We start from the raw sequence: 25617 nt of genomic DNA, 5'->3' as shown, positions 1-25617 counted from the left end.
AGCTCTTGGAGCAAAATCTTCAACTGAAATGGAAAAGTTTGCTTTCTAAAACTTCCTCTTGGCTTTATTTCTATTCATCTGCTAGCTATAATGACTGGTACATTCCTGAAACTGGTTTGTTCTGTATCCAGACACATGAGAAAGTTGTGTCCACAGTTATCAGATGACTGCTGGCATGTGGGAAGAAATCTAGCTTAGGGTTGGTGCACAAAATAGTCCCAGACTATTTTACATTACACTAGAACTAGTGTTCTCAAAGTTCTTGGTCTTGGGACCCCTTTATACTCCTAAAACCTATAGAAGGCTCAAAAGAAGTATTGTCTATATATGTTAATTTATCAATATTTACCAGACTAAAACTGAGAACTGTTTAAAATAGTTATTAATTCATTAAATTCATTAAAATTAATTCATCAATTAAAATTAATTCATTAAAAATAACCCATTAATGTTAACACTAATAACCCCATAAATATTTCCTGATAAATAACTAGTTTTAAAACCAAAGTTAACTTAGTGAGAAGAGCAGTATTATTTTATGTTTTGCGAATTTATTTAATGCCTGGCCTAATTAATATAGCCAAATTCTAGAATCTGCTTCTACATTCAACCTGTTGTTATATCACATATCATGTGGCCTCTGGAAAACTCCACTGTACTAAAGTGAAAGGGGGTGGGGGAGAAACAAGGCAACTAGAGTCTTTGTATATATTATTATCCAAATAATTTTTACCTCTGGGATCTTCTGAAAGGATCTCAAGGACCCCCAGGGAACACTAGAAAACACTCTGAAAACCACTGCCCTAGACTAGCTACATCAATTGTTTTCAAAACATTTTCCACTGTAACACATACAATTTTCTCATGCATGTTTTCATGGATGTCTTCAGATGTTAACTAAACAGAATATTTTGATCATTAAACTAACAACATCAAACATTTTTATATGTTGGGGGGATAGTATAGGGAGGAAGGGGGTACCTGAGACGTGTGGTATTCATGAACACATTTTATATGCTTGTGGAAAATAGACAGTCAGTTATGAATAATGAGCAATTCCTAGCAGTCTTTTGCAACTCCTTGATTCAATGAAGCAAAATAGAATGAAAATAATAATAACATTATCACAGAGATACCTTGAATCTGTTGGGCTCTGATTTATTTCTTTATAAATAGAGTTTGGGCATCTTGACAATTACTGGAAACCAATTACTTTTCAAATAATTCTGTCCATGTTGAGAGGTGCCCTCCTGTATTACTCATAGACAGAAACTCATACCACCTTTCAGGTGTGGTGAAGGTGGGGTGCATAACATTCCATACACTCAATTTTCCTCTCTATATACAACTGCTGACAAATAAGAAGTTTTTATTCATTTATATATATATATATATATATATTTTTTTTTTTTTTTTTTTTTTTTTTTTGCCGTACGCGGGCTTCTCACCGTTGTGGCCCCTCCCGCTGCGGAGCGCAGGCTCCGGATGCGCAGGCACAGCGGCCACGGCCCACAGGCCCAGCCGCTCCGCGGCACGTGGGATCCTCCCAGACCGGGGCACGAACCCACGTCCCCTGCATCGGCAAGCGGACTCTCAACCACTGCGCCACCAGGTTAGCCCCATTTATATATTATTTAGTATATAAATGTGTGTGCACATATTCATTCAATCATTCAACATATATTTCCAGAGAGCCTCTCTAAATGTGTTAGGTGCTATTCTTGGCAGTTGGAATACAAAATAGAACACAAATTCTTGACCCCGAGAGACTTAGGTTTTAGTGTGCAGAGACACACGATAGAGATAAACAGGTAAACGAAGTCATCCTTTACATTGTGCTAAGTATTAGCGAGAAAAAGGTGAGAGGAATAAGAAATACTGGAAATGGGGGAACGTCACGATTTAAAATAGTTTGGCAAGTAGAGGCCTGACTGAAAAGATGGCATTTGAGCCCAGACAGAGGGAGAAAGCCACTATGGTGAAGAGTTTTCCAAGCAGAGGAAAGAGCAACTGCAGAGACCGAGGTTGAGAGACTTTGTAGAGTCTTCTTGGAACACAAAGCTAAACAAGCAGTTTGTGAGGTCAGGGAGGTAATGAGGGGAGAGTCTTAGCACCACTCTTAAGGACTTTGGTTTTTACTTTGTTTTGGGAAGTCTTCCAACAAAGATGTGGTATGACTGACTTCCTTTTTAATAAGTTTACTGTGGCCTCGGGGTGCAGAACAGACTCAAAGGAAAGCAAAGACAGAAGCAAGAAAACCAGTCCTTGGTCTAAGAGATAATGTAGGTTGTAGTAGAGGCGGTCAGTAGTCCAATTCAAAACGTGTTTCGAACGAAGAGCCAACAGATTATCTGCAAAGTGGTTATGGGGCATAAGAGAAAGAGAGAAAGTACGGATAGGTGTGAGCAAGGAAAGATGATGTGAGCAAGAGCTATTCACTGAAATGACTACTAAGACTATGGCTGTGGCTGAGAGAGAGTTTGAAGCCTGTAACGGCGTTTTAGTGGGATTCCTGTTAATTCCTTTCTTGCACGCAGATGGATAGACAGACAGATCAGCAGATAGGTAGACAGAATAAAAGAAAATGCACATATATATAAACACTGAAAATTTTCCAACCTTGAAAATTAACCATAAACAGTTAATGAGAGTTCAAAATGCAACAGCATTGCAAGTTAAGAAGATGTTGGTAAGGAATGTTGAAACATATATTCTTTTAAAAATAAAAAAGCATGCTCTTCCACCTTTTTCGTTTTACTACAAATTAAGAAAATACAATCAGTTCCAAAAAAAGATGATGTATATGCTAAAATGAAATGGAGGGTACTGCCAGGATTCTGATGTTTGAAACCAAACACGTGCAATAAAATAAAGCCATTTCTTTAGTTTTAGATTCTTACGCTGATGAATCTCTTCCTCCAGCTTCCTGGGCCCTAGTCTAAGAAAAATGAGCCCAAAGCAAAGTAAGACTTTTTTTTCCTATTAAATTGCTCAGTGGTTCAAAAGATGAATAAATTGGAACTTTTTTTTTTTTTTTTGAAAGAGAACAAGTAGTTTTGCCAAGGACTCTTCACCCCCAAATCCAGCTAGGCGCCCAAAGGGCTTCTTCTCCTGGATCTCGAAGCTGGGTTTCTGAGCAGCACCACCTGCTGGTCCTACACATGTCTTACTTCCTCGGCCCCAAATCTCTCTCTGGTGGACTTGCATTCTTTCAGAATTCTTCGGCACCTAATTACAAGTAAAGCAAAGTATAAAGCAGTTAGAAGCGGCGGAACTACAGCTCCCCAAACACAGGAGAAGGTAGGCAACCTGCGGCGTGCGTCAGGAACGGGGCGTGGGGAACTAGGGCGGAGCTGGACTGGCGCTAGCTCACGGGTGCGCGGCGCTGCTTCCGCATCGCGCGGCCCCGCCCCCGCGACGCTACCGGCGGTCACGTGACGGACGCGCGCGCGTCCCCGGCCGCTGCGGGTTCCGAGGCCGAAGAGAAAAGACTGCGAGGCGACCGCGGCTGTGGCCACAGAGGTGCGAGTAGGGGCGAAGCCCACTCGAGGGGCAGGGTGAAAGTTAGCCGCTCCGGGATTCTAACTCGGGGAGAGAAGTGATGGCCCGCGGTGTCACCTCCAACGGCGACGCGCTCTGGGTCGGCCCTGCGCTCCGGGCCTGAGAGGGGCGGCGGCGGCGGGGTCAGGGACCGATACGTAGGTGGACGCCCTTGGGCCGGCGGGACCGCGGCTGTTGCGCCGAGCCGGGGTGGGACAGCTCAGCCCTTTCCGTCGCTCCCAGCTTGGCTGCTGTCGCAGGCAAGAAGACGGTGACGGGCTCTGCGTTGCCTGGGGCCGCCGCAGCGCCTGCCCTGGGCGACAGCCCGGAGCTGGTCACGGTCCGGGTGCGAGAGGCGGAGCAGCGGCCATTACTGCGCAGCCTCTTCCGCCGGGGTCCTCGTCGCTACCTTTGGTGGCAGCCAGGTCCCTCTCCTCTGCCCTCATCGGTGGTGTCAGGCCTCTACACGGGGACTTTTGGCCTCAAGATTTAGGGGCGGCAATGGTTTGAGGGGTATCCTACTCGCAGTTTCCCGTGCGGAGGCCTCTACCCGGGCCTTGGGTAAGGGCGTAGAGTTCCTGCATTTTGTCTTTTTCCGGAGTGTCTTTGGCTTCTTTCTCTTCCCTCTTTCCCTCCTCCTCCTGTTCAGTTTCTGGGTATTGCCTAATATGACGAGCAGTCCCTCGCCTTGCTCTCGTTAAGCCCAGCTCTGTTATTAAAGCATCAGAATCATTAAGAGATCTCTCAATACCCGTTGAGCCTCCAAAAACCTTGGTGCATCTTAACAGCGGAGGCTGTTGCTTTGTTCTTCTGGTTGCTGGGTGCGGAATTCTCTCCCTACCCCCCATCCCGACTGAAAGAGTACGGGTCTTATATCGTTGCCGCTGTTTTATTTCCGTGGGCATCTAGAGAAAGGCTGAAAAATTGTTTTGAGTTTACACACACTTCTGGCAACTAGATCTTTTCCCCTTGATAGCGCTTTTAATATGTTCTTCTTTTCCCTAAGTGCCATTTTAGTGAGCACTTATTTCTCAAGTTTCTAAAGTACGTACATTTTGTTTGTTAAGTAATATTTTGTTTATTAAGTAATATTAAAACTGTGGAATTGAGAGAAGAAAGCCCAGAAATGATAGAAAAACGCATTGTCTTTGGATGATTGACGTTTCAGGTACCCCTCCAATGTGTGTACTTTTAAAATAGAATTTGAAAGTATGACATTGGCGTTAAAAGCAGTATATACTTACGGAAACTGGAAGACTTAAAACTGTTTTTGTTTTTTTAGTAAGTGAATCTATATTTAGACTTTTAAAAGACGTGTCATATAGGACACAGGAGGAAAATGACCTGCACAAATAACAGGATTTATGATGTTGGCTTTGCTGTTTTTGTGACCAGCAAATACTGTTTGTGTTGAATGTCTGGGAGTGCTCTAAAAATCATGAAAATACGTCAAGTAATCCAATTTTAAAGAGCAAACCGGAAAAGTGAAAAACCACTTTAGAAATAGATTTTGGATGTGTTTGTTTTAGCTTGTACATCTTAAATTGGAGCATTTTGTTAAGCCGAATCTTTGATTTAGAATTTATGTTTCAAGTGGGCCAGTGTAAATTGTGGGCAAAATGAAAATAATGGTAAACATTTGTAGGATTTGGTTATTTACTCGTTGTTAAAAACTTGGTAGAATTATAATCATCAGGAAAACTGTTTTTCCAAATAGCTGATCATTAGACAAGCGGAAGAAAAAAAGAATTTTTTTTTTTTTTTTAGGAGACATGTGTCAACTGGTAAAGTATTTTGTTTTTGAGTTGTCACAAGGATAGGGCAGGTTTTTTTTTTTTTTTTTGAAAGGATCTAAAAATGATTTCTTGACTTAGTAGAAGAAAAAGATAGTATTAAATTTTTTCTTTTCACAATATTGATCTGCATAGAGAATATTTTCTCATGTATTAGCAATTTACTAGCATAAAACACCTGACACACTGTCAGTTGGGTATTTGAATGTTTTTTTCCCCCCAGTGTTAGTAACAGAAGGTGAACCTTTTCCATCCTCTTGCCTGGTTTTTGATTGTGCCTAAGGAACCTGATTTTGTCTGACCAGCTGGATTAGAAACTGTCTTTGTGGGTATGGAATCCATCTTATTTACATTCTGCTACAACCACTTGTGCTATTTATGGACTGTTGAGTGTTCATGGCTTATTACCCTTTGAGTTAGTTAAAACAAAACCCGTTGTTAAATAGTATTAATTAAAGTATTTAGAATTATGGACGTGTAGAGTAGGGTGAAATAACTAAGACATGGGAGTTGTGACTTGACCAAGGTCACACAGATAATTAGCAGCAGAGCTTTTCTTATTTACAAAATGGTTGCAGGCTATGCAACTTCTGGTTTATGTAATTAAAAGAAAGTATTTGTTCACATTCACATTTAATGTTTTGTTAAAATAAAATGCAAAGCCCACCTTTTTGGGTGGAAAATATAAAGATTTAATTCTTGGGTATGAAGATTGTGAAGCCCGGAGATTGTCATACAGTAATGTTTTTTATGGGAGGTGTTAAACGCAGTGGTGGAAATAATTCTTTAACATAGAATACTGTAAAATATTGAACCCCATTTAGTTGAAATGAGTTTTGACCGAAGACTTCTGTCTCCCAGTATGACGTGTGCTTTCTGTAAGCTGAGTTTTAGCAGATGAGAAGGAAAGCTAAAAATGGAAACATTAGGGCATTTAGTTACATCTCTCAATTTGGGACTCTTTCTTAAGAAATATTAAGATGTATCTGCTAAATTACACTCGATATCTCTCTCTCTCTGTTCCTTCTTTTACTGGTCCTTGCTTTTTTTTCTTTTTTCTTTTTTCTTTTTTGACTTTGTATACCAAAAGTTGTAAGATTTGTAGTATTTTTCTTTTCTGGCACTGATATCTTTTATATAGAAAATTTCCTGTTTTGTGTATTTTGAATAAAGAGTAAGGACTATTTTATTAAACATTAGCTGTTAGTATAATTGGAAAAATACAGGAAATCTTCAGATCTTTGTAATTTGATATTTTAACTGTTACATGCTTATCTTTTTCTTTGATGAGTTCTTTAAAAAAAGATAATCATTTATTTGAATATGTAATCTAAAAAAAACCTTTTTTTTTTGACTCCATGACTGACTTGAAAAGTAGACTTGTAATTAAGCCTATTTTCAAAGATAACAGTAGGTGCAAATAATAGGAGCATGAATTTGTTGAGTGGTTACAAATTATAAATAATACAATATTCATTTTCAGTTATACTTAATTGGTTGAATGGGTAAATGATTTAAATTAACTGATACTCTCTAATCTCTTTTATATATTTTTAAATTCAGTCTGCCACTTTTTTTCTTTAGAATTGTTAAGGGGCAGAAATATCTCATTTAGTTTCATATGTTTTCTCTTTCTATGTTACCTTCTTAATGGTTCATTTCTGTATAAGTTTGCACCTTAAGAAGGAACCTTAACCCATTAGCTAATTGGTATTTGCATGTCAAAATATTGTGGTAAATTTTACTGTAATAATTCATAAATTGTGTTGACTTTGGTCATAATTTACAAATCATTCATTGCAGAAGGAATTATGTATGTTTGCCAAGTTAATTCTGGCCTGTACTTAGAATTATACTATTCTTTTATCTTTGGTTGAAAGTAAAAGCGTCCCCCTCCCTCCATTAAAGAAAAAAATATTCGGTTTCAAGTGTAGAAGTTTTCTGAGGGCTACTTTACATGACTGTTCTGAATATTACTGATATATGCCATACCCTATGTTGTGCCCATTGGCATTGTAATTCTCAGAGGCTAGAGTTGATGGATCTATTTGGTAGAATTAGGACTAGCTAAACCAGTCAGTTTTGATCACAGCAAAATATGCAATTTTTTTTCATCTGTGCCAGCAAAGATGTGAGTAAAGTAACATGGAGTTCATTTTCTTTATTCAACAATTCTTGTAGTAAATTGCCAGTTTTGTGTTGGAAAAAACCTGTTGGTATGCAAGACATTCTAAACCTGCACCAGTCTGGTAGCCACTAGCCATATGGAGCTATTGAGCAAACTATGTGGCTAGTCTGAATTGAGTTGTGCTATAAGTAAAATACACACTAGATTTCAAAGAGTGTACACACACACACACACGAGTGTAAAATAGCACATTAATAATTTATATTAAATAACCTGTGGAAATGATAATGTTTAAAATATATTGGGTTAAATAAAATATATTCTTTAACTTAAATCTGCCTGTTTTCTTATTATTGTTAAGGTGGCTAATAGAAAATGTGAACTTACATATGTGGCTTGCATCATCTTTCTGTTAGATAATGCTATTCTAGACCTTTTCTTTGAGATACAGCACATTGAGGAAAATATTTTTTTAAAGATATACTTGAGCTTGAATCTCATCTCCCAGTATTGATAGTTTCGTGATTTGGGGTTAAATCCTTGTGGGCTTGGGTTTCCTCATTTATAAAATTTCTCACAGAGTCATTTTGAGGATTCAATGATGTAATGGGTCTACTAGTGCTTCCTGAACTTTAATATGCATATGAAATACCTGAGATCTGATTCTCTTGGTAGGGGGTGGGGCTTCAGATATTTTGTCTGTAAGGAACTCCCAGGTAATGCTGATGTTGCTAGTTGAGGACCACAGTGTCATAGCTAGGAGCTAGATGACTACATAGGTTTTAGTTCATTTTCCTCCCCTCAACATAATCCATTTAGAGTCAGCTTTGAAATTTAGCCGTGGGATACAGGAATTGGAAAAGTCCCCGTAGCTTGCAAGATTTACTAAAATTGGTTTTATTCCTAGATTTTTATCTGCATTCTGTAGAATTCATTGCCAGTGAATAAAGCTGGATAAATGATGTACTTGTCAAAAGATATAAAGATGGCATGAATTTTATATTTGTAAATGTAGTAACTCCCTCTGTTAGATTTTAAGTTGTTTAAAGAAAGGATTAGAGCTTAGATATCTTTATGTCTTTTGTGGTTGGGTGCCTATTCACAATTAGAATGCAAATGTTGTGTTATGTTAGTAAATAAATTTAGTTTTTCATTCATCCAAGAAATACCAGTTCAAGTTGTCAACAACTGATTGGCAGTTTACTGGCCGCTTAGAGATATAAATAGTCCTTGTCTTCAGGGGGCTCATGGTTTACTAGAAGAGTCAGAAGCGAACAGATGATTGCAGTGCATATGATAAATTCAGTAATAGAAGAATTACAAAATAGAGGGGAGGGAACAGTTTTTTGGAGGTAGTCAGAGAAAGGTAGTAGCATTCTTTTTAGCCTTAAAAGAGGGAGACTATACCAGGCAGGAGGAAATACAGAACTACAAAGGGAAGTTTGGAGAACTGAGTAATTAGGTGTAAGTAGAGTATTAATTTGTGAGAGAGAAATAAGACTAGAGAGTTATTTAGGTTTCAGGTCCTTAAGGAGCTTTACCTTTGTTGTATAGGCTGGAGAGCCTGTATAGGGCTTCGCGTATGGAAGGTTTCATTTTTCTTTTTAAGTCTATCACACTCAGAGACTTGGTGAATAAATTTAAGGGGTGATACTGAAGCAAGATAATCAGGCTGAACAGTAGTCCAGGAGAGAGAGGATAAAAGTCTAAACTAGGGGACTAGCAATGGCAAGAGAATGGAGGATAGATTCCAAAGGTGTTAGGGATGAAAGTTGACAGCATTTGGTGTGATGTGTTGGGAGGGGAATGAGAAAAAGGATTTTGTTTTTCTCTGTCAGCACTCATTGGTTAAGGCATGGAAGCTGAGATGTCACATTGTATGATATATGCAGAGATGGGGGTGTGTAGAGTATGTGTAGATGAGAGACAGAGATATGAGAGAACCAAGCATTCTCTTAAGAAGTTAAAATGGTTGGGCTCCAGATTGGGCAGGAAAGGAAATGAGATCAGGTATTGGAGAAAGGAAAGTAGGTGGTCAAGAGACTGGAGGGCCCCTTGAAATTAAAGGGTGGGTGTGGGAATGAATAAGTGAGCCGAAAGGACCGGAGCTTGTGATCTGAGAGTGAGATTAAGATTCTAGAGAGGCAGTAATTTTAGGAGGCATCTAGGTCCAAATGTGGCCGTCATTTTTTTTGGGGGGGGGGGGTGATGAAGTTCATTGAATTTAGGATTTTAGGAATTGAAAAACAAGGACAGTGTTTCTCAAATTGTATTCGATGGACTACCTGCATCAGCATCACTTGAGGTGAGATTCCTGGGCTGAAACCCATCTCTACTGGCCTACAGTATCTCGGGTTAGAGCCTGAGAATGTGTATTTCTAACAAGCCACCTCTGTGGGGCAAGTTCAGGAACCTCTGAGTTAGGTGTTGAATGGTTTATTCTCAAGGATATTTAAATAGGTTCATAGTGAGATGTCAGGAGATAAGATGAATAGGATGACCAGTAATGAGTAGATTAAGTCAGTACCTTATAAGGGTTAAGAGAGAATAGCTATAGGGGATTATAGCCAATGGTTGGAGACTTCAAAGAATAAGTGGGGGGGTTTTGTTTGTTTTTAAGAGTAATGATGTTAGAATAGTAGAGTGTTTCTTACTGTCCTGTGTGTGAAACTGGACAGTTTCTATTTTGAGTAGGCTACAGGAGGGAAGTGAATGATGGAGTATTCTTTGGTGCCATTGAAGTTGTAGGCTCTTGGAGGGTAAAGTGAAAGCGCTGTGGGGGAAAGTCAGGACAGTGGAGTCCTTCTCATGTAAAGACTAAGTTCTAAAGTCAGAGTAAAACAAAAAGTCAAGTTGTTTAGAAACCCTTTCTAGTCAGTTACTTTTGAAAGTTCTCCAGTTTTGAAACAGATTGCATACTGTTTGGTCTGTTAAACATTTGGTGAGATAGGCTGGCTTGTACTTAAAGGCCATATATCGTCTTAAAAATCTTTAAATACTAAAATTACAAATTTTTTAGGGAGATGGATTCCCACACTGAGTGGCACATGGAACTGAAAGAGTATTTGTCTCTCCTGTCTTGTGGTTACTGTGAAGCCCCTCATCTCTTTAGTCATCATGTATGCCTGATTCTGATTTCTGTGTGGTAAAATGAGCCTCCTACAGTGGGCATGATGAAGTGGAAGGAGGAAATACTAAATACTAAATACTAAATACTAAATACTTAAAGGCCATATATCGTCTTAAAAATCTTTAAATACTAAAATTACAAATTTTTTAGGGAGATGGATTCCCACACTGAGTGGCACATGGAACTGAAAGAGTATTTGTCTCTCCTGTCTTGTGGTTACTGTGAAGCCCCTCATCTCTTTAGTCATCATGTATGCCTGATTCTGATTTCTGTGTGGTAAAATGAGCCTCCTACAGTGGGCATGATGAAGTGGAAGGAGGAAATACTAAATGAGAAGAAAGAGGATTAATGGCTGAGATGATGCTTTAGTTGGTGACTCTGGACCTCCTGGACAACAGGCATCTTGAGAGAAGGTTGGCTTAAACTTGGACATACGTATAAACACCAGGAGGTCCTAGTTAATGTGATGATGACCTTGCCTTCCCATACATTACCTTCTTGTAGGAAGGCAGTGGCTATGGAATACATTCCATGTGGGCTACTTTGTCCATAAAGAACTTGTTTCACTTAAATTTTTTTTCTTGTGGTAAAATATATCAGTTGGCCATAGATGGGTTTATTTCTGGACTCTCTCTTCTGTTGGTATCTTTGTCTATCCTTATGCCAGTACCACCCTGTCTTGATTACTATAGATGTGTAGTAAGTTTTGAAATCGAGAAGCTTGAACTCACCAACTTTGTTCTTTTTCAAGATTATTTTGGCTATTTGGGGCCCCTCACAATTCCATATGAATCTGAGGATTTGTTTCTTCATTTCTGAAAAAAAGACTCTTGGAATTTTGATAAGAATTATGTTTAATCTGTAGATCACTTTGGATAGTTCTGTCATCTTCATAGTCTTCCAATCCATGAACACCAGTTGTCTTTCCATTATTTAACTCTTCTTTAATTTCTTTCAGCAGTGCTTTGTAGTTTTCAGTGTACAGGTCTTTCACCTCCTTGGTTAAGTTGATTTCTAGGTATTTCATTCTTTTAGATGCTATTATAAATGGAATTGCTTTCTTGATTTCCTGTTTGAATTGTTGACTGCTAGGTACAGAAACAGAACTGACTTTTTTGTGCATTGAACTTATAACAAACTGCAACTTTTCTGAATTTGTTTGTTAGCTTTAATAGCTTTCTTGGGGATTCTCCAGAATTTTCTATATAGAGAATAGAGAAAAATTTTACTGTCTCTGCAAATAGTTAATGGTTTTACTTCTTCCTTACCAATTTGTATGCTTTTCATATCTTTTTCTGGTCTAATTGCTCTGGCTAGAACTTCCAGTAAAGTGTTGAATAGCAGTGGTGAAAGCAGGCATCCTTGTCTTGAAATTTTTCCACTTCTGAGATAAAATTTGCCAGTGAATTTTGTTAAATGAAGAATCATACATAATTGACTGAAATTAATTTTTAATGTTGTTGATCTTAGTCTGTAGAGAAGTTGATGTTGAAATTTTTCTTTTGCAGCACAGGATGATCCAGCAATGGAGGAGAAAATATTGCAAACTGGCTGATTGCTCGTGAAGATGATGTTTTATTTTTGTGACAGACATCTGTGGGATCTGTAATAGAAATGTAAGTATGACATTATGTTTGTTCCAAAGCTGCAGTAAATTAACTGGACTGGTATAAAATGTAATAAATCAAGTATCTGTCATAGTTAGTTTTAATTATACAAAATGATCATTTTATATAGAGTTTTAGATCTTTGAGTTGAAAATTTTATTCACATTAAATTATTATTAATGTAGATTTCTTAAAAAAATCTCTTCATAGGGAAAAATCTCTATTAAAAAGTGGAACTGAAGACAGAGAAATTTGCTCATAGAAGGCTAAAAAAAAAAAAACTGGAAAGATCTCCAGGTCTTCTAGGTTCTACTTTTTCTTTACATAGTAATTTACTTAAATAACCAACCTAAGGAGATAATATCAGCCTTTATAAATAAGAAAGACTTATGGGTTATAAAACACTAGTTATTAAAAACATGTTTCACTAAATTAAATAGGTTTTTTTAATCAATTGGTTGTTTTTAACAAGTTAGTACATGCATTTTAATTCCTATTGGAGTCACTGTAGTCCCCAGTTTTACTAGTTCTGTTTTCCTGTCAGTTTCTCTTTCTGAAGTATGCTTTAAAATGTTACTACTACCTTGATCTTGCCCATATTGAACTTCATTCTGTTATTGATGAAACTTTTTCACACAATGAACATCATATTTCTGTCTTCCAAGTTGATGTGAAAAATATCCAACTTGAGTCACTCATGAAAAATGCAGTGAACACTTTACTTTTACAGTTTGGTGATAACAGTGTTTAATATACTTGACCAGAGAGTGACCCTTATAGATACTATTTCACATGTTCTCCCAGTTTGACATATAACTATTGTTATCTACTTTTCCAATATGGTGCTTTGATTATATATTCCCATTAAAAGTATGACCATGTCATTCTTAGTCAGTGTTGAGAATTTGATAAAAGACAATTGAAACCAGTAAGCATTTTTCTTTAAAATTGGGACAAATATATTTTTTATTTAACCCTGTTCATGTATTATCTATCTATATACATATGTATATTTTTTAATCCTGTAGGTCAGATAGTCTGACCATCAGACTATCATGGCCATCAAGGAACTAGACTGTGGTGTAGTCAGTAAGACACATATGTAATTAATAATTTTATAGTGGAAGAAATACTATATTGAGGCAACAATAAAATGCTTTCAGAACTGAGAGGATTTATTCCATCTGAAGGGTTCAGAGTGAACAGGGAGCTTTTGGTTTGGTCTTAAAGAATGAATAGAATTTTAACAGTCTGAGAAAACTAGGAATTATTTTTTAAGCCAAGGGAATGGGGAAGGGCACAGCTGTCTAAATATCAAGGTATCTTAGGGGAGTCGGGGAGCAGTCCTATGTGTGAAGGTGGAGTGGGAAATAGAGACTTCACAGGGAATGAGTGTTTATTTAGTGCTTACTTATTGCCGGGTGCTTACTGGGTATTTTACTTGGATTATTGAATTCAGTCACAAGATAGTAGTAGCCTTATTTACTGATGAAGAAACAGAGATGAAGTCATTTTCCCTGGGTCAGTGTTTACCAAATATCTCTGAGAATAATCTACTAGAACACTTGTTGAAAACTGAGTTTTAGACTCTAACCCAGATGTGTCCAGATTTCCAGGAGAGAGCACACCAGCTAATTCTTATCTTTAGAGAAGTTTGGGAAGCACTGTTCTAGGTCAACAGTAAGAATAAATGATAGACTTTAACTAAGTCTGTTTTACTCTGAAGGCTATGTCAGTGTAATTGAAAGCTAGTGCTTAGGAATTTCTATGAGATTATGTAGGCAATAGAAAACTATTGAAGACTGAGTGGAGGGGAGACTAATTAGACATAATTGAACTGAGGAAAGATGAAGAAGGGACTGAGGTCAGGAAGGCCACTTGGGAGGTCAGTATTTTGTACAAGAGTGTGTCCAAGAGGCCAGAATTAAGGTCACAGCTTTAAAGGGAACACATTCTAAAGAAGTTTCTGTTGCAGAAAAGCAAAGTGGCCAAGGAATAGGGGAGCACTGAGGATGACTCCCAAGTTTTATCCAAGATAGAGACCAAAGGAAGAGGGTGTAGGTTTAGGGGAACAGATAATTTTGGTTTTATTAATGTTTGATTTCAGGTGACTGGAGAATATTGAGGTAGACTTTTTGAATACAGAATTGGAAATACAGATTTTAGGTATCCAGAACAGTTCTGGATATTAGATTTGGGGACTCATGGGGGTTTATATATATATACTATATATCTACTGAGTATTCCAAACTAATACATATATATAAGTTTGGAATATTCAGTAGATTGTCTAGGCGTAGAATGTAATATGAAAATTTGGTCACCCACAGAGCACCTGTGAGGAATACTGGTATTTAAGGGAAGCTAAAGAAGGTAGAAAAAAAACGATACAGAAAGGAGAATTAGGAGAGAGTACCATCATGGAAATGAATAATACAAATTTTTAGAAAGAGAGTCGATGGTTAATAATATCATTTAGTGCAATGTGATCGAATAGATCAGACTGAAAGAGGTCATTAGACTTAGCATGTTAGTTGATTTTGAAATTTAGGGATGGAGAATATTAATCGAAATCTTGGAGGAATTGGGATGGTTTAGCTTTGAAAACTAGCAGTACGCCATCCTGGGCCAAGAGGAATGATGATGAGGTAGAGTGAAGATAAAAATAAATTTTGAGGAGTCATTCATACCTAATTTCTTAATAAGGGAGTCCAGAATATCTCTTTACTAAGAGGTTGGAGAAGTTTTGTAATAGTCTTTGTGGGAATAGGGAAAGAAAGATGTCTTAGCTGAGTAAAAAGTAATTGATAGCAGGCTTGATGGATTCTGGGAATCAAAATAGCTAATCATTGTATGGTGCTCACAATTTTTGCACCATATATTTCACTACAAATATAGAAATTTTCATAAGTTGAAGAGTAACTTTTGTAAGTTCTCTCCTTGCTTGACCCTTCTTTTTTTGCAAATGTCTCCCCTTGTGGCTTTTGAGGTGGCAGTCTTACTTTATTCCCCATTCCTCTCTGACCATTCCTCCCATCCTTTGCCTCACTTATAAATGTTGGAGTAATCCAAGGTTCTATCGTTGGCCCTTTTGTGTGCTCTCTCTACAGGTTTAATTTGGGCATTTGTACATTTTCATGTCCCAAGAACCATGTATGTGTTGGTGACTCATGAGACTTCTTTCTGCTTAGATTTCTTCAAAGCACCTATCTAGTAAACTCAACTGTCATCTACCTGTCTTCATCTGAAGACTTTATAAATATCTCAAAGTCATTGTGTCAACTCGCCTCAAGTTCTGAATCTTGATGAATGATGCTATCATCCATCAGTAACTAAATGCTTTCATTTCTGTTTCCTTGGTATTTCTTATATTCTATTGTTGGAACCTTACATCTGCCCCCCCCCCAATTTTCTTATACCTGGATTACTATAAATTTTAGTTTCCTTTTAGCCCCATGACATCAAGTCTTCCTCCAAACTCCTGTCCAAATGGTCCTGATAAACTACTAAACTGACTGTCACTTCCTAACATAAAACCTTTCAGTGAATTCCTGTTGCCTCCTTAGGGGTTCATATATGGACCAGCTTCATAGAGATCCTTGAACTCCTTGACGTTATATGTAAGATTTCCTTAATAAGACTGTGACCTAAAAATGTTTAAGAACCATTTGTATTTAAAATAAGTGTTTAAACTTACTAAGCGTAATGTACAAGGTCTTTGCAATACTTCTTGCATAGTACATTTCATCCATTCAAAATGTATCTATCCCCTCCCTGCTAGTTACTGGGGAGTACAAAGGAAGAAATGGTATCTGTTACACTTATCAGAAACCATTAGGTAATGTAGTGTTCTTTAACTCTGATGGCAGGTTTTATTATCCATTTCTCTGCTAGCGCCATGGGCATGGTAGATGCTCAGACACTTTCTCTGTTCAAAACTGAAAAGGAGGGCTTCCCTGGTGGTGCAGTGGTTGGGAGTCCGCCTCCCGATGCAGGGGACACGGGTTTGTGCCCCGGTCCAGGAAGATCCCACATGCCATGGGGCGGCTGGGCGCATGAGCCATGGCTGCTGAGCCCGCGCATCCGGAGCCTGTGCTCCACAACGGGAGAGGCCACAGCAGTGAGAGAGGCCTGCATACCACACACACACACAAAAAAACTGAAAAGGTGTAAGGAGAAATACATGACAGCTCTTGCAGCAGGTGATAAAAATGTCATTCCTTTATCTGTCTGTGTAATTTCTTAGTAACTTCCTGAAGTCTTTTCTAAAATTATTGATGGCGGTTCTTATATTTGGATAGTCATGATTATTTTAGAGGCATTCTGTAACAGTTAAGGGTAAAGACTATGAAGTCAGATCACCTGGATTATGAAACCTAGATTTGAGGCTGGCTCCATCACTTAATGAACTGTGGCTTTGGGTATTTCTTCACCTGAACTATCTGTACCTCAGTTTCCTCATCTGTAAAATAAGGAAAACAGTGGACCCATTTCGTAGGGTGATAAGAGGATTAGATATAAAGTGCTTTGCAAAGTATCTGCCACATATTATGCAATCAGTAAATGTTAGTTGTTATATTTTAATGTAATAAGATATGCATCAGCAGACATCCAACAGAAATCAAACACCCACCAATTACAACACACTGTACAATAGGAAAAGTTAAGAATTTTGTCTTAAGGACTTAGGAATGGTCATTGTTAAAATTAAGATTTTAATGTTATATTTTTAACTTGTATTAAACCTCAAACTCTTTATATTCCAGCAGAACTAAAGATTTGAGGAATTTTTTTCTTTTAAAAAATAGTCAAAGTTTTGGGAAGGAAGATGACATTCTTTTTTGGTCTGCACAAAAGATGTTGCAGTACCTTATTCTTTATTCCCTTTTTTATGTTTTTAATTGGATTCTGAGCCCAGACTTAAAAATCTGACTTTTAATACTTGTAGTTTTTATTGCTGGCAGAAATTTCTTCAATACTATGTAAGCTAAAAGGTCTTTTTAATTTATAGTAATTTTACCTTTCTTTTGACTAATGAAATGTCTTTAAGAAGATAAAACAAAATCTGAATACTTGGAGATTTCCACTAAATCTGCCCATATCCCTCTATATTTGGTCTTGTTGAAGAGAGAAGCCTTACTAGCATTAATAGATGTTTGTCTTCCAGAAATATTTTACATAGTTTAGAAGAAGAATGGGATTTATGCTTAAAAGTCATAATATCACATTAAGAGTTCAGTTAGTAAAAAAGTCTTGGAAAATGAGTGAAACATTTACTGTGTTCTTCAGCAGAGTTGGACTAACGTCATTCCAAATTTCTACATATTATTCTTAATTTAGTAACCAGGAAATAAATTCCCTTTTTCAAAATGATCTCTGAAGTTTCCTGAGACATTTATTAGTTAGGGAATACCTCTCTTTGATTAGCATTCTCTTTATCAAATCCTTGCTCTACAAAAAGGAAAGGAAAAAAAGCATTTCTTACACATCAGTATGATCCTCTGAACATATTCAGTCTCCAACCTATTTGAAGATCATTGAAACTATGCAAAGAAAAAAAATCTGTTTTGTAGACTAGATTAAAATGGTAATGAAAATTACCTTGAAGTGTGTCTATAGATAGGCAGGCTAGTGGTTTGGGTTGCTTTGTCTCTATCTTGTTAAATATCTTAATGGTATCTTGTCCACTGTATGTGCCTCATCCAGAGTTATGTAAAAAGTGTAAGTTCTCTCCGTGTCTTAGTTGGTGATAGACTAGGAGTGTACTTGGTGGGCTAAACAGAATCAGAATTTGATGTTTGCTATGGCAAATTGATAGTTGAAAGTGCTTTAGGTGAATGAAACTTTAACTGTCTTGTTTCTCTCTGTTTTCTGATGAAGTTTATTCAATTTTACTTCATTCTAATGAGGGAACCAAAATACCTGCCCCAAAAGAATTGTTTTGCCTTTCTAAATAAGCATGTTGCTTTCACAGTTCATGTCTTCCCCTGGGATGGCTGTAATTGCTTTTTTTAGTTTGTTAATTATATGTTTATGTTTATTTGTGCATGCAAGAGTAAGAGTCATATAAAATATTGATCATATTAAACAGGATGGAGAGTGATGTTTCTAGGTTGAAAACTTTCTTTTTTGTAGATAACTGCATCTAATGGAAGATCGACTTTTGGGGTTAATTTTACTTAAATACAACAGGGTTTGGGATTATGTATCTTTTAAAAGTATGGCGTTCATCCAAGTTGCACTGTTGGATATTTTATTTACATTTTACTAGACATTTTCTTTTTAAAATTTTAAATTTATTGGCCTGTCCTTTGCCCAGAAGGTACCTAGATAGTTTAGGATATGGACTTATTGTATATGAGGTGTTGCTATTGTTTTTTCAAAGTACTGATGAGCATTAGCCCATTTCAACATTTTGTCTTCCGAATAGAATCAAACATCTCTCTTACTCAGTTAAATTATTACTTGTGGATGGAGGGCTTCCTTATTTTCTTTTTCTTTCTTGGGCTTCAAATAAATTTGGAGATTTAAAAAAAGATTTTCAAGAATTTCATTGACAACTGATTTCTTTAACTTAAATTGAAAGGGATGAAAGAATATATGTACTAATTGTTCACCCTTTCTACAGCTGATTTTAGTTCTTTTTGTTATGAAAATGTTTAAAGTTATCCTGAGATTTAAATGTAGCAATAGAACCTGATGAATTAAAACTAGGTAGCCAGTGCCTTACAACCGTTTTCAGAGTTCCTTTCCTGAGCATAGCCTATATATAGCTTTTGCCAACAAACGGAAAAGTGAGAAGCTAAATTCAGTTAGCAAGTATTTATTATTATGTACTATGTGATGAGCATGTATTAGATATCTTAGAAAAGGGAATTTTGAGTCAAAACATGAATTTTTCCTGTTTTACTGATGAGAAAACTGAAGTCCCAGAAGCATGGTGTGTGAGATGTTTTTCCTTTTAAATCTCTTAAAGATACATTGGGCACTGAGTATAGTATTTGGCCAAATTGAAAGTAGTGTACATAAACTGTTACCACAGTGTAAGATTACCTGGGAAAGACAAAAGTATTCTGACTCTTTTGCTAAATGACAAATGAAATAGGTGGTATTCTGTCTCTTGCCATTTTGGAAAGTACTTAGATTTTGTATTCAAGAAATACATATGAGTTTTTGAGAGCCTAACAAAATATTCTGTGTACAGCCAGTTCATTTTAGGGGAAATAGGTGGGGGATATTAATTGACCGGTTGAGAAGCATGTGCTTTCACTTTATAACTCAGATTGTTAAATTACGAAATCTTTGAAGGGACAAGTGTATCTCAAAATACTCTGAAGCTCCTGTAGTGCCTAACACATATCAAGAGATCATATTTGGTTGACTTAGAATTTACCATAGGTTAGGAAAAAGTTGTATTTTACTAGGTTCTGTACCTTAGTTTTTGGTAAAGGAGTTGATTGGAAATGAAATTAAAGGTTGAAAAAAAAGGATGGGAAATAAAGCATTTCATGGAGATCAGTTCTTTCCCTTGAGACTGTGTGTTGCTTCCTTTTCTAGATAAGTGCAGTCTTTTCAAAAACTTACTATCATTTTGAACCTTGCCTGTTGAGGAACCAAGGACACAGAAAAAGCAGTAAGAGAATGTATTTTTGTTTGATTAGATGTACTGTGATGAAAGCCTAAGAGATAAGTGTAAACATTTTTACTGACTATACCTTTTGTAACCATCGAACCCATTTTTGAGAGCTTGATCTTGGGAAAAAAGCAAATATCCTTATAGTGATTAAATTCTAAATATTCCGTATTTAAAATGATAGAACCAACTAGTAGAGAGAGATTGCCACTCACTTTAAGCAGCAGTTAATTAAGGGTTGCTAGTCTCTGTGAGGTCTTCACCTCCATTTCTCAGTCTTTCACTTATCACTTGTATACTCCCCCTTATCATTTTCTCCCCCTTTAAAATATCTGTGGTTTCCTATTACTATGGGATTAAACCAAATCAGATGTTTCTTTAGCAGGGCACAATAAGGTTTTCAGGTTGGGCATCTGGTTACCCTTTCAGCTTAATTTCCTGCTGCTCCATTGCTTATGACTCAGTGCTTTTGCACGTCTCTGCCTTGAATCTCCTCCACTCCCCAGCCTCCTGCACCCCAAATTTTCTAACCTCTGTCTATCCTCTCATCTCTCTTATCATTGTTACTTTTAATAAGTATCCTAACACATTTCAGTTATTGCAGGAATCAGGTCACATTGTGAATATCTGCTTGTTTGCATGTACGTTTCCTTATTTAACAGAGTAGGTATGTGTCTTATTCATCTTTAGATCCATCAATACTCAGAATTGTATACGGACGATAGTAGTAGTTTAATAAATGTTTATCTGAATCAGTAAGATGGAAGTTCCAAATTTTTATGCCAGTGTTTAAGCTTTATACATCCAGTTTGACAAATCTTTTTGATTTTTTAATTTAATTTTTAAAATTTTTATTGGAGTTTAGTTGATTTACAGTGTTGTGTTAGTTTCAGGTGCATAACAAAGTGAATCAGTTATACATACACATATATCCACTATTTTTTTAAAAATTTTTTTCTCATAGAGGCCATTATAGAGCATTGAGTGGAGTTCCCTGTGCTATACAGCAGATTCCTATTAGTTACCTATTTTATATATAGTAGTGTGTATATGTTAGTCCCAGTCTCCCAGTTTATCCCTCAAACTTATGGTACCTTATCCCCTGGTAACCATAAGTTTGTTTTCTACATCTGTGACTCTACTTCTGTTTTGTAAATAAGTTCATTTGTACCCCTTTTTTTTTGGATTCCACATATAAGTGATATCATATGATATTTGTCTTTCTCTGTCTGACTTCACTCAGTATGACAATCTCTGGGTCCATCCATTTTGCCACAAATGACATTATTTTGTTCTTTTTTATGGCTAATATTCCATTGTATATATGTACCATATCTTCTATCCATTCCTCTGTTGATGGACACTTAGGTTGCTTCCATGTCCTGGCTATTGTAAATAGTGCTGCAGTGAACATCAGGGTGCATGTATCTTTTTGAATTATGGTTTTCTCTAGGTATATGCCCAGTAGTGGGATTGCTAGATCATATGGTAGCTCTATTTTTAGTTTTTTAAGGAACCTCCATACTGTTCTCCATAGTGGCTGCACCAATTTACATTCCCACCAACAGTGTAGGAGGGTTCCCTTTTCTCCACACCCTCTCCAGCATTTATTGTTTGTAGATAGTTTGACAGATCTTTGGGGTTTTTTCCTCTCTCCTTTCTCTTCAGGGCAACTTCGGTATTCATGTCATTTTCTCCCGTGGTTATATGATTGTAACATTTGTTGAGCCTTTTTTTTTTTTTTTTTTTTTTTTTTTGCTGGGGTGGTTTCCCACCTAAGTTTTATGAATTCATGGTGGCTTTCTCAAGAGAGATATAAGATGGGTAGTAGTTTGTCCATGGTGGGGGGCATGAGAGGCAAGAAGTGAAGAAATATTCCTTTTAGAGAAAAGCTATTATTGGAGGGAGTAGCCACTGTGGCTGGAAGCCTGATCAAGGGGAAGTTTGATGTGAGATGAGGCTAGCGTGGGAGCTGGCATCCCGACCATGCAGGGCATATAGATCCTGGTCTTTAACCTAAAATCAACCTTTTAAAAAGGGGTAGGGCTGGACCCATTAAAAGGCATATGCAGTAATTTAATAAATAGTGTTTGCTTGGTGACTAGGGAAGGTTAGAGGTGGATAGTAGATGGATTTAGGGGATATTTAGGAGATAAAATATAAAACTTGCTGATTTTTTTGGTTGGGGAGGGGTTAGGAGAAAGACAGCTTCAATGATGGATTTCTGGCTTGAAAAGCAGATGAATAGAGGTGTCTCCAGAGGGGCATTTAGGGAGTGAGTAAATAAGGAGGAAGCAGATCATAAATTCAGTTTTTGTGCCTTGAAGACATCCAAGAAGAGATCTAAAATAGGCAATTAAAAGTATAGGTACAGGGCTGAAAGGAGAGACCTGGGCTGGTGATTGTCAACTTATGAGTCGGTAGCAGTTGAAGCCATGAATATAGATGAGATCGTCTTGAAAGAGTATAGCAAGAAGAGCATATATATGGTTTAGAAAGAGGCAGCAACAACAGAAAAGGCCATAAGAAGAGAGCGTTTCACAGAGGGGGAATGAAATGACTGGTTTAACCAGTGTTTTTAGATTATGCAGCAGAGAAGGGGAATTTCTAGAATTTAAACTCTGGTATTGATTTCATATGGTCTCCTTGTCAAGTACCAAAAGTACATTAATACATGGCAATATTTGCAAAACTGCACCTAGTAGTATCCTAAAAGGCTACAAAATTTGTTACTTTCTGCAACTGTAACCTGAATTACTTTTAGCGATTTTCTGTTTCTCTACTTTCCAGACTGATTGTAAAAGTCTAGATGGGTTGTATTGATATATTTTAAAATCTTTGCATTTAGTTCTATCTTGTAAGTTCTGTGAGTGAATAGAAATGGTGTATTTATTTGAAATCTGTACTTTGGTTGTATGTTTTTATTCTTGGCTTAACATTTGTGTGCCTCATTGCCCCCCGCAAGTAAAAATTAATACAAATCAAAAAGATTTTTCTGTACAAGTTAGAGTTTTTTCTCTACTTTCATTTTTGTATCCCCATTGTCTAGGATGTGGCTTGCATGTAACAGGTACTTAATGTTTTCTGAATTGTTGAATTAAGGTATTGGAGGAGTTAAAATAAGATTTTAATACTATATGTATTTTCTCTCATTTTCTCAGGATGGCTGGCTGTGGTGAAATTGATCACTCAATAAATATGCTTCCTACGAACAGGAAAGCAAATGAGTCCTGTTCTAATACTGCACCTTCTCTAACTGTCCCTGAATGTGCCATTTGTCTGCAAACATGTGTTCACCCAGTCAGTCTGCCTTGCAAGCATGTTTTCTGCTATCTATGTGTGAAGGGAGCGTCATGGCTTGGAAAGCGATGTGCCCTCTGTCGACAAGAAATTCCCGAGGATTTCCTTGATAAGCCAACCTTATTGTCACCAGAAGAACTCAAGGCAGCAAGTAGAGGAAATGGTGAATATGCATGGTATTATGAAGGAAGAAACGGGTGGTGGCAGTATGATGAGCGCACTAGCAGAGAGCTGGAAGATGCTTTTTCCAAAGGTAAAAAGAGCACCGAAATGTTAATTGCCGGGTTTCTGTATGTTGCCGATCTTGAAAATATGGTTCAATATAGGAGAAATGAACATGGACGTCGCAGGAAGATTAAGCGGGATATAATAGATATACCAAAGAAGGGAGTAGCCGGACTTAGGCTGGACTGTGATGCTAATACCGTAAACCTAGCAAGAGAGAGCTCTGCTGATGGAGCGGACAGTGTATCAGCACAGAGTGGAGCTTCTGTTCAGCCTCTAGTGTCTTCTTCTGTAAGGCCCCTGACGTCAGTAGATGGTCAGTTAACAAGCCCTGCAACACCATCCCCTGATGCAAGCACTTCTCTGGAAGACTCTTTTGCACATTTACAACTCGGTGGAGACAGCATAGCTGAAAGGAGTCATAGGGGGGAAGGAGAAGAAGATCATGAGTCACCATCTTCAGGCAGGGTACCAGCACCAGACACTTCCATTGAAGAGACCGAATCAGATGCCAGTAGTGATAGTGAGGATGGATCTGCGCTTGTTGCGCAACACTCCTTGACCCAACAGAGACTTTTGGTTCCTAATCCCAACCAGACAGTATCTGATCGATCTGATCTATCAGGAACTGATCGATCTGTGGCAGGGGGTGGAACAGTGGGTGTCAGTGTCAGATCCAGAAGGCCTGATGGACAGTGCACAGTAACTGAAGTCTAAGTAAGAAAGTTTTCAGATCCATGCTCAAGGTAAAAATGGTTATCTGTAAATTTCTGCCCACATAACATTATACTCATCCCTAGTAGTGCATTTTGGGAGTTGGGGTGGGAAGGGGTATGGTAAGGATAGACCTGTAATTAAAATGTCTAACATGTCTCTGTTGAGAAATTTATTTAATATAAGGAACTTGGGTGTTAATAGTTGAGAGCTGTTTAGTAATAACCCAGTTTTCTTGAGGTCTGTTTATAGTTTTTTTAAATATCTTCAGTTCTTTTGGCCAGCGTGTATTATCTGTGCATTAACGATCCTCATCTGACTCTTGCATTGTCATATTTTTCTGCATGGAATGACATAAAACCATTACTAAAATTTGGCACCTATGAGATGTCTGGGATGAACAAGCAGCTTAATTAATGTGAGCATAGATGTGAATTTGGGGTTTTAAAATAGATGAATAACAACTATTTAATAGTAAAGTTACTGAAATGGAAATGTAAAGGAAACAGCTTATAACTTATGTTTCAGAATCTTGTCTGTAACACACTTCATGGCGTTCCCATAGGCTTTGCTGTCTAGTCCTTGTAGTGTGAGGTGTCTTGATCCACATTTTTCTTTTTGATTACAGACTTTATAATTTAATAAATACTAGAGTTTATCAAAAATAATCTGTCTCTTGTTTGAGTCTGGAAGGGGATGGAAACATTTGACATCTGTAGCCAAAAGGTGACTAAAAAGGGGGTGATTTGAATTGGTGGTATATTCAGCTTACATAGCCACCTGCTCAGAAAGTTTGATTTCTTCATAGAGAATATTTAAACAGAGTCTACAGGGAATGTTCATGGAATAAATATGTATGGAAATAAACCTAAAGCCTGTGAGACTTAAAGGCCTTAAATAACTGATAGTAGAGACCGTGTATATATATTAGATTTTCTTTGCCAGTATTCATTAATGGCTAACCCTAATCTGAATTAAATGGCAGGCATATTTTTAAACAGCATTAGTAGACACAAAGTGATTCAACACAAAATGTTGTACAATCTCTATAGCAAGGTAGGAAGCATTGGGTTAACCTGGTAATCCAGAATTTGATTCTGAAGAAAAGTAACGTGAGTTTCTCTTCTGTATTTTCCTAAGTAAAACAGTAGGATCACGAAGCGTACGCAAGTTGTCTTTAATGTGATTTTTCAAAGGTGAGTTGAATGTTACAATAGCAAATATAAATTGTCACTACTTTTTAAATTTATTTTTTTACATATTTATTGGAGTATATATATAATTGCTTTCAATGTTGTTAGTTTCTGCTGTACAACAAAGTGAATCAGCTATATGTATACATATATCCCCATATCCCCTCCCTCTTAAGCCTCCCTCCCACCCTCCTTATCCCACCCCTCTAGGGTGGTCACAAAGCATTGAGCTGATCTCCCTGTGCTATGCAGCAGCTTCCCACTAGCTAGCTAGCTATTTTACATTTGGTAGTGTATATATGTCAGTGCTACTTTCTTTGTCCCAGCTTCCCCTTTCCCCACTGCATCCTCAAG

The 25617-nt window shown here is 37.3% G+C and overlaps 1 protein-coding gene across 4 annotated transcripts; it reads left to right on the top strand.

Moving 5' to 3' along the window:
• Window positions 1-3432: 3432 nt before the first annotated feature.
• On the top strand, window positions 3433-24729 carry RNF146 (ring finger protein 146). Of its 4 annotated transcripts, XM_060114745.1 has the most exons (4): window positions 3440-3522; window positions 12105-12207; window positions 19756-19831; window positions 22993-24729. In XM_060114745.1, the coding sequence occupies exon 4, from the start codon at window positions 22994-22996 to the stop codon at window positions 24071-24073; it is 1080 nt and encodes a 359-aa protein (XP_059970728.1). In that variant the 5' UTR covers window positions 3440-3522; window positions 12105-12207; window positions 19756-19831; window position 22993; the 3' UTR covers window positions 24074-24729. The 4 variants fall into 4 exon arrangements, with proteins under 4 accessions (XP_059970725.1, XP_059970728.1, XP_059970726.1 ...); XM_060114742.1 differs by lacking the exon at window positions 19756-19831 and having other exon boundaries at window positions 3433-3522; window positions 12100-12207; XM_060114743.1 differs by lacking the exon at window positions 19756-19831.
• The last annotated feature ends 888 nt before the right edge of the window (window positions 24730-25617 follow it).

The sequence above is a fragment of the Mesoplodon densirostris genome, chromosome 12 (genome assembly GCF_025265405.1).
Source record: "Mesoplodon densirostris isolate mMesDen1 chromosome 12, mMesDen1 primary haplotype, whole genome shotgun sequence".
NCBI lineage: Eukaryota > Metazoa > Chordata > Mammalia > Artiodactyla > Ziphiidae > Mesoplodon > Mesoplodon densirostris.
This window is presented reverse-complemented; position numbering and strand designations above follow the sequence as displayed.